Source organism: Pseudopipra pipra, chromosome W, assembly GCF_036250125.1.
Source record: "Pseudopipra pipra isolate bDixPip1 chromosome W, bDixPip1.hap1, whole genome shotgun sequence".
In the NCBI taxonomy this organism is placed as follows: domain Eukaryota; kingdom Metazoa; phylum Chordata; class Aves; order Passeriformes; family Pipridae; genus Pseudopipra; species Pseudopipra pipra.
The window spans coordinates 46,790,410-46,805,718 of NC_087580.1; the positions used below are offsets into that span (position 1 = coordinate 46,790,410).

General features: G+C 42.3%; 1 protein-coding gene across 1 annotated transcript in view; it reads left to right on the plus strand.

Moving 5' to 3' along the window:
• The window catches only part of LOC135405120 (geranylgeranyl transferase type-1 subunit beta-like), a 137,387-nt gene that overhangs the window by 75,910 nt on the left and 46,168 nt on the right, over positions 1-15,309 (plus strand). The window contains exon 3 of the mRNA XM_064639827.1: positions 6,043-6,110. Within this exon, the coding sequence (XP_064495897.1) occupies positions 6,043-6,110 (68 nt within the window). The remainder of the gene's footprint in view (positions 1-6,042; positions 6,111-15,309) is intronic.

The window sequence follows — 15,309 nt, forward strand, 5'->3', positions numbered from 1 at the left end:
ATCATAAAAGGAGATCACGTTGGTCAGACAGGACCTGTCCTTCCTAAACCCATGCTGGCTGGGTCTGATCCCTTGTCCATCCTGTAGGTGCTGTGTGATTGCACTGAGGATGATCTGCTCCATAACCTTGCCAGGCACTGAGGGCAGGCTGACGGGCCTGTAGTTACCCGGGTCCTCCTTCCGGCCCTTTTTGTGGATTGGCATGACATTTGCCAACTTCCAGTCATCTGGGACCTCCCCAGTGAGCCAGGACTGTTGATAGATGATGGAGAGAGGCTTGGCGAGTTCTTCCACCAGCTCCCTCATCACCCTTGGGTGGATCCCATCTGGTCTCATAGACTTGTGGGGATCCAAGCAGCTCAGTAGGTCACTAACTGTTTCCTTCTGCATTACAGGGGGGCTGTTCAGATTCTTGTCTCTTTCTGCAAGCTCCAGAAGCCAGTTGTCCTCAGGAGAACCTGTCTTACTGTTGAAAACTGAGACAAAGAAGGTGTTAAATATCTCACCCTTTTCCTCATCTTTGATAACTATATTCCCGCCCATGTCCAGTAAAGAGTGGAGGTTTTCCTTGCCCCTCCTTTTGCTAATGATGTATCTGTAGAAGGATTTTTTGTTATCCTTCACAGAGGTGGTGAGATTCAGTTCAAGTTGTTCCTTCGTCCCTCTAATTTTCTTTCTACATGACCTAACTATATTCCTAAATTCTTCCTGAGTAGTCAGCCCGTTTTTCCATAATCGGTAGGTTCTCTTCTTTACCCTAATTTCTTTCAAAATCTCCCTGTTCAGCCAGACCGGTCGTCTTCCCCGCCGGCTCGCCTTTCGGCACACTGGGACAGTCTGCTCCTGTGCTTTCAAAACTTGCTTCTTGAAGTATGTCCATCCCTCCTGGACCCCTTTGTTTTCAAGGGCTGTTTCCCAGGGTACACTCTGAACTAGTCTTCTGAATAGGCCGAAATCTGCCCTCCGGAAGTCCAAAGTAGAGTTTTTATTGATGGCCTTCCTTGCATCCCTGAGTATTGAAAACTCTATTATTTCATGATCACTGTGTCCCAGACATCCATCGACCACCACATCTCCCACCAGCCCCTCTCTGTGAACAGGAGGTCTAGCAGGGCTCCATCCCTGGTAGGCTCATTTACCAGCTGGAGCTGGAATCTCCTAGACTGCCTCTTTTCCACTGTGTGGAGTTCCCAGCAGACATCCGGCAGGTTAAAGTCACCCACAAGAACAAGGGCTGGCAATTTTGAGACCTCCACCAGCTGCTTGTAGAATAATTCATCACACTCATCATCCTGATTGGGTGGTCTGTAACAGATCCCCACCAGGATGTCAGCCTTGTTGGCCTTCCCCCTGATTCTGATCCACAGGCACTCAACCTTATTGTTACTGACTTCAACTTCTACAGAGTCAAGAGACTCTCTAACATATAGAGCCACTCCTCCACCTCTCCTACCCTGCCTGTCCCTTCTGAAGAGCCTGTAGCCACCCATGGTAGCACTCCAGTCATGTGAGTCATCCCACCACATTTCCGTGATAGCGACTACATCATAGCTTTCCTGCTGCACGATGGCTTCCAGCTCCTCTTGTTACCCATGCTGCTTGCATTGGTGTACATGCACTTCAGCTGGGCTGCTGATTTGGCTCTTAACTTGGGCTGTCCGCCCTTGGGCTCCTTTCTGGAGAGCCCAGTTTCAACCCCTTCCCCTTTCAAACCTAGTTTAAAGCCCTCCTTATCAGCCCCGCCAACTTATGGGCTAGAGTCCTTTTGCCCTTGCTAGATAGATGAAGCCCATCTGGTTTGAAGAGACTAGGTATGATGGAATTTGGCCTATGGTCAAAAAACCCAAAGTTCTGCCAGTGGCACCAATCTCTTAGCCACCTGTTGATAAGATAGGTTTTCCTATTCCTCATTCATCTCTGCTACTGCAGGAACTGAGGCGAACACCACCTGTACTCCTGTCCCATCAACTAATCGACCCAGCGCTTTGAAGCCCTTTTTAATTGCCTTGGTACTTCACCCATTAATGTCATCACTGCCAGCCTGGACTACCAACAGTGGATAATAATCTGAGGGTCGAATTAGCTGAGGAGGGCCGAATTAGCTGAGGATGGGGAGACCTGGTGTGTGCCTCAAGGAGATTTAACCTTGGGGGAAAGATAATCTGTGTTCTAAGTTGTATGTTGCAGGAAGTAAAGTCAAAGGACAATGAAGAGTGAATTCTGTGAGGAGCAAGGAGAGTGTGACAATGACCCAAGCCAGGCTGGTGTCGGTGCCCAGCGATCCATTGTGTTGCTTCTCCTGTCCTGAGTACACATCCCAATGGAATGGAACCCAGAATCTGGAGGGGTGGAAGAAGGCCACAAAATGACATCTGTGCAAGTGTGGGAGATAGTCAGATATGGGATCTGAGTATGACGTAAATGGTGTGGAATAAGGGGTGGAGACTGTATTGGGTCTGACTGAGCTGGAGTTCATTTCCCCATAGTAGCTCTCACAGTGCTGTGCTTTGCATTGGCAGCTAGAAGGGTGTTGAGAACACACCGGTGTTTTAGCTACTGCTGAGCACAGCATCAGCACTGTAACGTTCCTTCCTCAATCGAGGGCAAGATTCTGGGAGGGGACACAAGTAGGCCAGCTGACCCAAACTAACCAAAGGGATATTCTAGACCATATGACGTCAGCTCAGATATAAAAGCGTAGGCAAGGAGCAGGAAGGCAGGCATTCATTGTCTCCAGTGGCTGCCTGCTGAGAAACCATTACGCGGGCTGAAGCCCTGCTTCTCGGAAGTGGCTGACCATCGCTGCTCATGGGAAGTAGATAATAAACCGTGTTATCTTTCGCTTCGCTTTTGCACACGCGAACTTTCGCCTAGCTTATGCTTTAATAAACTGCTTTATCCATACCAACGAGTTGTTTTCCATCTTACTCTCTCCCCTGTCTGGCTGGGAAGGGGAGTGATAGAGTGGCTGGGTGGGCACCTGCTGTCCAGACAAGGTCAACCCACCACAGTTTGTTATTCAATCTCCTGAGAACTTTGCTGTGTTCTCCCCAACACTGCCTCAGGGTATCGAAGTACCTAAGCCCCCTGTCACAGGTGGGAGTGGGGGTTTTTAGACAAAGTTTATTAAAGAAGCCCTGCTGTTGAGTCACAAGGTGCAGAAAGGATCCCTTTGCTTTCTATACTCCTTCTCTGAGGAGTCTAGGTACAGCTGGATCCAGTCAGCCCCAAGACTTTCAATGGTTTAAGTACAACTTTGTGCCTCAGGATTAAAGATGGCAAACTGAGAATATTTAGATAAAATTGATCATTTATTATTACAAATGATCAGACAAAAGATCTTAATCAGAGTTACTTACTACACAATATAAATGCTGAAACTCCCTAGTAGCATAGTATAAGATAGGATAGTGCACTATATTGAAACGATTATATTAAAGCTAGCAAAAAGAAATAATTAGTAGTTGGAGATTGATGTAACACCCATACCAACACTTGTGGGCAGATCTTTTTCTCTCAACCTTGAGGGGTATCCTTGAGGGGCCTCCCCACCCAAGGGAGGAATCTCCACTCATTCACCCCAAGAAGGGTTATGTTAGAAGAACCTGACCGTATGAGAGTGGACCGGACCTTTATGGTATAAAGTGATAGACTGACAGTCACCTGACTTTGGTGGTTGCCTCACCATCAGGATGTTAATTCAGGATTGAAGCCAGACTGGTTTCAACATCACCTGGCTTCCCCTCTAAGCCCACCACTGATACCTTTGCAAATAGGGCATTTTCCTATTGAGTTGCTTGGTCACATTCCAGGGGGAATGTCCTGCTACACTCTGCTTTAAAAAAAAAAAATCTTGGGGCTTTACATGAACTCTGGAAGAAGGGGCAGGCAACTCAGGAAGACTACAAGGATGTCGCAAGGTTATGCAGGGAGAAAATTAGAAGGGCCAAAGCCCAACTAGAACTTATCTGTCTACTGCCATAAAAGACAACAAAAAACGTTTCTATAAATACAGCAGCAACAAAAGGAGGGCTAAGGGTAATCTCCATCCTTTGTTGGATGTGGGGGGAAACATAGTGACAAAGGATGAGGAAAAGACTGAGGAACTTATTGCCTTCTTTGACTCAGTCTTTAACAGAAAGACCAGTTGTTCTCTGGGTACACACCCCTCTGAGCTGGAAGATGGAGATGAGGAGCAGAATGAATCCCCCATAATTCAAGGAGAAATGGTCAGTGACCTGCTATAGCACTTGGACCCACACAAGTCTATGAAGCTGTATGGGATCCACCCAAGGGTACTGAGGGAGCTGGTGGAAGAGCTAGCAAAGCCACTTTCCATCATTTGTCATCAGTCCTGGCTAACCGGGGAAGTCCCAGATGACTGGAGGTTAACCAATGGGATGCCCATCTACAAGAAGGGCTGGAAGGAGGATCCAGGGAACTGCAGGCCTTTCAGTCTGACCTTGGTGCTGGGAAAGGTTATGGAGCCCTTCTTGAGTGCCATCACACGGCGTGTACAGAACAACCAGATGACCAGGCCCAACGAGCATGGGTATTTTGTTCTCTGAGTAAAAACTGTCTGGATGGCCGGGGTTGTGAATGGAGTTACATCCAGTTGGCAGCTGGTCACTAGGGGGGTTCCCCAGGGCTCAGTATTGGGACCAGTCCTGTTAAATATCTTCATCGATGACCTGGATGAGGGGATCAAGTGCACCCTTGGTAAGTTTGCAGATGACACGAAGTTGGGTGGGAGTGTTGATGTGCTGGAGGGCAGGAAGGCTCTGTGGAGGGATCTGGACAGGCTGATGTAATGGAATGACACACAGACTTCTGGCTTGATGGACAGAAATCACTTTATTCCTCATGATCCAGGATTTTTATCTCATTCACTTTCAGCTGGGAGTGGTTAAGCAAATCAAGGCAGAACACAGCTGCAAGTCACACATCAATCACTCTCACAGACCAGCCTGATCATCCAGACATCACACACACACAGACCTTGGAGTTTCAAGTTATCCCTTTTTCACACCCCCTGCATGGTGAATTGCAAACTCAAGAGCAAACTCTGTCCCTGGGCAGTAAATCACGGCTTAGAGAAAACAATACAAGGTCATCTAGACATTTCCCAGACCTTCCTCTTCTTGTTCTCATGTTTGGCTTGCTACAGGCTGAATAGATGGGCCAAGACCAATGGTATGAGGTTCAACAAGGCCAAGTGCCAGGTTCTGCACTTGGGTTACAACAACCCCCTTCAGCACTACAGGCTGGGGGCAGAGTGGCTGGAAAGCAGCCCAGCGGAAAAGAACCTGAGCCAGCAGTGTGCCCAGGTGGGCAAGAAGGCCAATGGCATCTTGGCTTGTATCGGAAATAGTGTGGCTAGCAGGACCACGGAAGTGATTGTCCCCCTGTACTCGACACTGGTGAGGCCATGCCTCCAATACTGTGTCCAGTTCTGGGCCCCTCAATTCAGGAAGGACACTGAGGTGCTGGAGCAAGTCCAGAGAAGGGTAACAAAGGCAGTGAACTGTCTGGAGCACAAGTCCTATGAGGAATGGCTGAGGGAGCTGGGGTTGTTTACCCTGGAGAAAAGGAGGCTCGGGGGGACCTTATCGCTCTCTATCCTTTTCAGAATCATAGAATCATAGAATCAGCCAGGTTGGAAAAGACCTCTGAGATCATCAAGTCCAACCCTTGATCCAACACTGCCGTTGTTACTAGACCATGGCACTAAGTGCCACATCCAGTCTCATCTTAAAAACCTCCAGGGACAGAGAATCCACCACTTCCCTGGGCAGCCCATTCCAATGCCTGATTATCCTCTCTGTAAAGAATTTCTTCTGGCACAGCTTAAGACCATTCCCTCTTGTCTTACTGATAACAAGCTGAGGTTGGGAACATACTTGAAAGGACATATACAAATGTTGGTAATGCTATGAATGGTGTTGAACTAACACGTTTTGATCTTGACTGGAGAATTATGGTTTATAATGAATGTTTCAGCAAAGCTAATTAGTTGACTCTGGATTTTTCTTCCTTTTCCAGGCTCGAATTTGAATCGCTGTGGATTCAGAGGCTCTTCATATTTAGGGATGCCATTCAATCCATCCAAGGTTAGTTAAGTGTGGGGGAAAAAAGGTTTTCAGTTAGACAGTAAATGATTGTAGTCTTTTTATAATATTAAGTACAGAATTGTGGAAAACCTGGGAAATAGGTTTTTTTGCACTTTTAGTATACTGAAACAATTGCAACTATTTAAAAAAATGTGCAGTACTCTTAAAATGGTGCTACTTGTGTTTCCAGGGGCAGTGACATACAAATTGTGGCTTGTCTCAGTGCTCTTCTCCGATCTATAACTAGGGAGGGGAAACTTCTCCAGGTCAACAACTGTCTGTGGACCTGGAAGTGAAGGGCAGAACATTTCTGTATCAGGTAGTACAGCACATGCTGTTCTTCAGTGTTCCTCTTCCTTTGATGAAACATGGGGTGTTTGATTGTACCTGGTATCCATTCAAACATAGGCAAGGTTCTGCTCATCTTGGTCTGTGGTGGAAGACCCTAAGAGAGGATGCTTTTAAGCCCATGGAACTGAGGTTCAAGAGGATTGTCTATATAGGAAAAGAAATTGCCCTTAATACCAGGGAGAAAGGAGGTGAACAGAGGCTGCTAAAGATAATACAGAAGGCCTGATAGGGTTGGAAGATGGAAATAGGGGCTAGTGTTCAGGAAGGATTGTGAAAAAGATACAGTAGTTCTGTGCTGTGTTTGAGAAGGAAAAGGCAGATCTCCTCAATAAAGAGTGGATGAAATATCTGAAAGCCTTAAATTATGACCAAGTATTTGATTTTTCTAGAGGACAGATAACAAGAAAATTTTAGAAATGAGTTTATGAATATCAATACATGAAATTGAAAACGAGGATGGACATTTGATATGGTTATGACTGTAGATGTGTGTAAAAACGCTGGAACTAGCTTGAACATGAAGGTAGCATTTTGTTTGACCTCATTTTTATTTACTCTAACAGCACAGCTTTACGTTTCTGAATAGCTCGTGGGAATGTTAATCTATGCTAAAGTAATAACCACTTTATGCCTCTTCTTGTCAACCGAGTATTCACAGTAGCAGTATTTAAAAGTTATGTTCTATAACAAGGGAAAGAATAAAGACAGTTTTGTATGTCTCTGCATCAGGTGCTACAGCAGTGCGTAATAGAAAAGGTAACCTCTTTCTTGGTTTGCTTCAGTATTTATCCCCTTTTACACTAGAGGTGGTGTCTGCAGTGAGCTTCAATTGTAGTAGTAAGATGAATTCATCATCTGTTTTAATTGGGATTCACCTCAGTGGGAATCCTACCTCCAACTGAGCTTAAAGGAAAGAAGGAAAACTTCTGCTTAAAACAAAACCTAGTGCAATTTACTAAATGTTACTAGGATTGCTCATTTGTTCTCTCATTTTTTTTTACCATTATCCTTTTAGTGTTTGATTGTAGCGTCTATGCAGCTCCTTGGGATGGTAGCAAAAATTAAGCACAACCATATCACCTTGACCAACTCCCCATGCACAGTCTTAACAAACTTTAACAGTCTTAACTGTAAGTGAAGACTAAGAGTGCTACTTTTATCAGTGCATTTAAACATGAATTGTTTCAAATTAGAAAACAATAATTTTATGAAATGGCTCCATATTCTTTGGTCTCTCGTGTTTAGTGTTACTTGAGTTTAAAATAGCTTTCAAAATTAGGGGTTAACGGTTTCCTTACAGTTTCAGACAGGCCTAGGTATTTTCAATCTATTTATAAAATGTTGCAAATCAGTTTTAGGGGACAGATTGAAAGCCAGTGCCTAGAACTTTTTTGTAAGAGTGTGGGAGGTAACATATGTTTTCACTTGGAAAAAACCCCACTGTTTTGTGTTCCCAATACAATGCTGTATTCTCTCAAGGCTGAAACGATCCATGTTTATAACACTGATGCCTGTAGCATTTGTGGGCATGGACCCCGTCACATGTGAGGCATGCAACTGAATCAACTTTATTAAGAACAACAAGAGCTTATATAGACAGTTCAAGCCATGATATGTCATAACGAGACCTCATTCACATTCAAGCACTCTATTGAGCATGTGCAACAGAGTACCGAAGGACTACAATCCCCAGAATGCCTTGCAGCACTCTTTCTGTAATATAAACTGCCTCATCTCCCCTTTCCTTATTATAATTATAACGAGTTACAGAATAATTTTTAAACCTTTTTCTTAAACATTTCTTAACATAAACAAACTTATCTTAACCATTTATATAAACAAAGACCTAAACTGGTAAGGCCTTTATTAAAACTGGTCATAACTTTATTAACTGTGCAACCTTCATAACGTTATTAATTGTGCAACCTTCAATTATTCAGGGTTTATAAATATGGTTTATGTAAGACTTTTTATCTGAGGGTATTTGTGTAACTGGGTGAGAAACATCAGCTTATTTTAAGGGGAAATGTGTTAGGGTATGGATATTGTACTTACTACTATTTGAAGATAGTTGGTGTGGTTGAGGTGATATTGTTGTATAATTCTGCCTTTAATTGTGATATTGTTGATATCGAGTGTTACACACACACATACATCCATTTTCATTCATGCTAGCGGCCGCTATTCACACATTTTCATTCTCACATGTTCTGTATATTCATTCTGTTCTGTTTTTTAACTAAGTGTGAATTAGCAGTAGTTACTGACTGTGTGTTTCTTCTGGTCCTGCTTCATCAATTGTTGTTTCTGGTGATTGTTCCTGTTTTAAGGAAGAGTTAATGTAGGTTTACACACATAGAGGAGACCCAAATCCTCTCCTCCCTTTTTTTTTTGTTTTTTTCTGTAATATTTTTCTTAATGTGTTGTGCGGTCTCTCAACAATAGCTTGTCAAGATATGGGGAAAAGGGATGCTGGGGTTTTGTTATACATAACAGTTATATAGTAACTGTTATGAGATTGTGGTCATAAAAGTGTGCTACAGAAAGGTCCACTGAAGGAAGTTGTATTGAGCAGAGATGTTGCTTTTGCAGGTGCTGGGCTGTCCTTGCAGGGTTACAGTTGATTCAAAGAAACCTCTGCCAATCTGAAAAGCACTTTTATTACGGCCGGGGAATGCAAAGGGGCAGGTGTTCTCCCCCGTGCACTCCGCCGAGCCAAGAAATAACATAGCCTTTTATACAGTTTGAAAGTAGCAAGTTCAAAATTATCTTTACACACACTCTTTTTGCAGTCTGTCTTATCTAAATAGACATCTAGTTTTACCTCCTATTCTTACCATTATGGAGTAGTTACATAAAGTTTTATCACTTCAAACAGTTACAGGTTATACACATACACTCTTTTGCAGTTTGTCTTATCTAAATAGACACTTAGTTTTACCTCCTATTCTTACCATTATAGAGTAGTTACATAAAGTTTTATCACTTCAAACAGTTTCAGGTTCCCCACCCCTCTCTACGTGCTAAAAAGCCTTCCCTATTCTCTAAACTTTTTATCTCAATTGCCCACAGTTTGGTCAGAGACTTTTAAGCAGTTTTACATTTTGCAAAGTCACACCTTCATAGCTAAATATCTAATATTTTATTTCATTTTCTATTTCAATTCCCCCCTTTTCTTTTAACTAATGCAAATTCTTTTGCATCACTTTTTGTACAGTTCAGAGCACATGTACTTGTTGTGCTATAGTTCTTATTTTCCACCACATCCATAGATTGACGACTGTAAGGAGGAGAGCTGTCAGCATCAAAACCAAGATTGGGTGAATCAGGAAGTTAAATAGCTGAGCTGCCGTGGGTGAATGTGTATTGGTTAATCCCCAAAACATGCTCCACCAATTATGTTCTCCAGTCTTTGTCACTTCTGTAATGATGTTTTTTATCTCTGTTGTGTCGTGTTTCACTTGCCACAGCATTCAACGTGAAGTAGCATTTACCTTTTCCATCATTTGTTCAATATCCGGATGATAGAGCATTTTCTGGAGGATATTAATGTCCATGCCTATTTGTAGTTTAGGCACTTCATGATATAACATATATCTATCCGAGATCAATTGCATGGTGGTCACAGGAGCAGTGTATCTAAAGTCACATCCTATTATTTTAGTAAAATTTCAAACACAGAAGTTAGTACCATTAGTTAATTCTTTACAATTATCAATCGTTATACTTGTGCAAGGTGTCCTGATGCAGGCACATCCCTTACCCACATAATACACTTGGGACTGTGTCTGTGTATTTGGGAACATTTCAAACGTGCACTCACTGTCTTCTGTATCTAAACATAAATCCTCCTTTTCTATTACAGTATTTTCACACACATATCCTAGTTGTTCCCTAGGTATACAGGCCTTCGTGTTGACAGTTTGCCACCTCCCCGTGTCCTTGTCATAGCTTGCCCAGACATTATGCCCTATAGGTCTAACTACAATGTCCCGGTGTATTGCTCCTAATGCTAAGACAGGAAATATGGTCTGTTCTTTTGCCTCACGGATGGTAAGAACATATGCCTCTATCTGTTCCTGCTCTGTGTTATATGTGAAGTTCACTAACTGTCACCATGCCTGATGTTCTTTTTCAAATTTACTTGTGGTGTCTTGTCTGGGTATGATCTCTCTTATTTTTTGAGGTAAAATTCCTGAGGTTCCTTCTCTTATAATTCCTGCAGATACAGATTGTATCCATTGCTGAGTTTGGATACACTGTATTGCTACTGAAACATCTTTTTGTAATTTTTCAAAGACATTAGTCATAACCTGAAAGTCTTTAGATGTGTGTTCAGTTAACAAGATCATCAAATCTGTAGTAAGAGATTCTGTTTCAGCTATAGTCATTAATGATGATCTGAGTGGTACTTCCAGCTTTCCCAAATCAGAGGTTACAGTGCTGAGCTTATTAATTAACATTTCTTGATCTATTGAATTTAATACTCCTAATCCTGATCCAAACCACCCCATTAGATCTCTCTGGGCTCTTTCATGATGGGATCTAGTTTTTAACCAAGCACTCCATCCTTTAAGACTTTGGAGAATGAAGGGTTGGCAATCCTCTTTTATAGAGGATATGTTTGTTTGTATTTTTACTTGGACCTTTTTCAGAGAATATGTAGGGTCTAAGAGTAACTTCTGCTCGTTAGATTGCCTAATTACATAAGGTTCTACAAGGGAAAGATTGTGATTTCTTTTTGTACATACTGAGGGCATATCCGGTAAAGGAGCAGGAGTCTGTGATGTTGTTGTTGTGGTGTCTATTATAAATTTTTTTGATAGTGCTTTGTCTCCTTTCAGAGTAGCCCAAAGACATATTACAGAAATTGGTGCATCTATGGTAAAGTTGTGCCAGCATTGATCGGACATACAGACGGACTTACCAATCAGGTTTCCTTTTATAGGTTCTCTTACAGTGATTTGTGTTTGGGATATTTGTTTCTCATTGTCAGGTATGTTAATTCCTCTACATCCTATCTGTGTTTTCCCACTTATTCCCGTTAAGGTACTAAGCCCATTTCTTTTTTCCCAATCAAAGCATGGTCTATTTTTGTGCATGACCACAGTGGCCAGGTTTAAATTGGAAATGTCTTTTCCGGACATACCAGTATATCCAATGTGAGCCCTAGACCATGGCCAGTCTAAGGTAATGGCCTGAGCCAGAGTTAGTATACTTAACAGAGTTCCAGCGGCTAGTGTTGAGTAAACCTGAGAGTGGTTAGTCCTACAAGTTCTGACGTCCATGTTTCTCAAGGTGCCTTCTTCACTCGTGAATAATGAATCCAGGTGGGCTGTTCTTTAATTTTGATTGCTGTGTAGGTTGTCAGAAGCACCTGGTATGGTCCTTTCCACTTCTCCTCTAATGGTTGGCCTGAAAAAGTTTTAACATACACCCATTCCCCAGGGGAAATGTTATGTAAAGGCTAGTCTATACCTCTTGAGCGAGTATTCATTATTTGTTTGTTGATTTTTGACAATTGCTTACTTAATGAGATCAAGTATTCTCATACATATCCTTCTCCAACTTGTATGAGATCTTCTCCTTGATAATAATTCCCATAGGGTCTTCCATATAACATTTCAAAAGGGCTCAGCCCTTCTTTAGTTTTAGGTTTGACCCTTATTCGCAATAAGGCCAGAGGTAAAGCTTGGTACCAATGTAGGTTTACTTCTTGACAGATTTTTGCCAATTGTTGTTTTATCAAATGATTCATTCTCTCCACCTGACCACTTGCCTGTGGTCGATATGGAGTGTGTAATTGCCAATTGATTTGCAGGATGCTGCTAATTCTTTGTATTATGCTAGCTACAAAATGTGGTCCTCTGTCCGAGGAGATGATGTTAGGTACTCCAAACCTGGGGATAATCTCATTAAGTAGTACCTTGACAACTTCTCGAGCCTTACTGCTTCGAGTCGGGAAAGCCTCTGGCCAATTTGAGAAAGTATCCGTCAAAACCAACAGGTATCTGTAACCTCCTTTCCTAGGCAACTCAGAGAAATCTATCTGCCAGTGTTGCCCTGGGAGATTACCTTTGCCAATTGTCCCTATCTCGATTTTATTGGTTGTGTGAGGATTATTTTGAAGGCAGGTCTTGCATTGTTTAGTAACCTGGATTATTGTAGTGTATAAATTTCGTCCTATAATTTGTCTCCTTAGATATTTGTGTAATGCATCTGCCCCCCAATGAGTTTTGTTATGTTCTGCCTGTACAACTTTCCATAGTACTCTTTCAGGTACCACTATTTGTCCTGTTTCTAAGTAGTACATGTTACCTTTGCGTTGAGCTTGCTGATCTTTTATTAATTTTAAATCCTCCTTTGAATATGATACATTAGGGCTTACCTCTATGATTTTGCCATCAGGAATTAGGGAGGCAAGTTCTACCTGGCCGTTTTCTGCTGCCTTTTTCGCCTCTCGATCTGCCAATCGATTGCCTTTTTCTTGGTCTGTATTCCCCTTTTGATGTCCTCTACAATGCATAATAGCAAGCTTTTTCAGTAACTGGACAGCTTCAAGTAATTTTAAGATTCCTTCTGCGTACTTTATCTGTTTTCCTTGTGATGTGAGTAACCCTCTTTCTTTCCATACTGCTCCATGAGCATGAACTACCCCGAAGGCATACTTTGAGTCTGTCCAAATATTAATGTCCTTTCCTTCTCCTAGTCGCAATGCTCTGGTAAGGGCTATTATTTCTGCTTTTTGTGCAGAGGTGCCAGCAGGGAGTGCTTGTGCTTCAATGACGTGATCTGTGGTTGTTATTGCATAACCAGCTTTGCGGATTCCATCTTTCATATAGCTGCTTCTGTCGGTGAACCACATTTCTGCCTCGGGCAGTGGTGTATCTTTCAAGTCCGGTCGGCAGGAATATGTCGCTTCAATTGTTTCAATGCAATCATGATACACCGGTTCCCCTGTGGTTGTTGAACTTGATAAGAATGTTGCTGGATTTACGATGTTAGTGGTGACGATTTCAACATCATCTTGTTCTACTAGAGTGGCTTGGTATTTGAGAAACCTGGAGGGCGAGAGCCAGTGACCGCCTTTCTGTTCGAGCACTGCTGAAACCATGTGTGACACTAGAACAGTCATTTTCTGTCCCATTGTGAACTTTTGGGCTTCTTGTATGTTCAGTACTACTGCAGCTACGGCCCTCAGACATCCTGGCCATCCTTTACTCACTTCATCTAACTGTTTAGAGAAGTATGCCACTGCTTGGCGATATTGTCCAACCTACTGGGCCAGGACCCCCAGTGCAATTCCCTGCCTTTCATGCGAAAAGAGCAAAAAAGGTTTAGTTACATCTGGGAGGCCCAGTGCAGGTGCCTGCATCAGTTCCTTCTTAAGCTGATGGAAGGCTTACTTCGCTTCTCCAGTCCATGTTAATTGTTGATTTCCATCTTGTAGAATCTGGTATAGAGGTTTGACTATTAGTCCATATTTGTAGATCCAAAGCCTACACCAGCCAGTCATTCCCAAAAATGTGCGAAGTTCTTTCAAAGTCTGGGGCAAAGGTATTTTACAGATGGCTTCTTTTCTTTCTGGCCCAAGTCGACGTTGTCCTCCTGAGATTTCATATCCTAGATAAGTAACTTCTTTCTTGACAATCTGGGCTTTGTTTTTAGATACTTTATATCCTTTCAGCCCCAGAAAGTTTAATAAGCTCACAGTCCAGTTTTCACATTCCTCCTGTGTGCTGGTTGCAATTAATAGATCATCCACATACTGCAAGAGGACTCCGCTGTCTGAAGGTGCAGTCCATTCTTCAAGATCTTTGGCAAGCTGGTCTCCAAAAAGGGTTGGACTGTTTTTATACCCTTGTGGAAGAACAGTCCATGTGAGCTGTGATCGTCTTCCTGTTTCCAGGTTTTCCCATTCAAAGGCAAAAAATTTTTGACTTTTAGGGTCCAAAGGCAAGCAGAAAAAGGCATCTTTTAAATCTAAAACAGAAAACCAGACATATTCATTTTTTAGTTTAGTTAGAAGTGTATATGGGTTAGCTACCACTGGGTGGAGCTCTTCAACAAGTTTATTAATAGCTCTGAGGTCCTGAACCAACCGATAGCTTTTGCCATCTGGTTTACGGATTGGCAAAATAGGTGTGTTAAATTCTGATTTACATTCAATTAGTAAACCAAATTTGATAAAATTGTCAATTATTTCTTTAATTCCTATTCTATCTTCTAGTTTGAGAGGATATTGTTTAATTCTTACCGGCTGTGTCCCAGGTTTTAATCTTACTGTTACAGGTTGAGCGTGTCTGGCCCTTCCTGGGGTCCCGTCAGCCCAGACCTCCGGGTAGATTTGGTCATAGATTGCTGGTGGTACTTCTCCCGATATCTGTGGCTGGATTAGAGCAAGACTTAAAATTTCGATTAATTCATTTTCTTTTACTTTAATTTGCATATCTCCATTGTTGAACCTAATTTCTGCATTCAGTTTTTCTAATAGATCCCTTCCCAAAAGTGATTTAGGTGCATGAGGCATATAAAGGAATTTATGTATACCTAAAGTCTTACCTAATTTAAAACGTTGTGGTTTCATAAAAGATACTTTTTCAACTTGACCAGTGGCTCCTATCACATTCAAAGATACATCGTCCATAAGATTTAATTCCTGATTTAACACAGAGAATGTTGCTCCAGTATCTACTAAAAATTCTATTTTATGTTTATTTTTCCCCAGTTCCATTATAACCAAGGGATCCCTGGGGGCAAACCCCTCGGTCCCTGTTTATCCTGGTCCAATTCTGCCATTAAAATAGGTTTTTGCTCCCTTTGAGGGCATTCTCTTTTCCAATGTCCT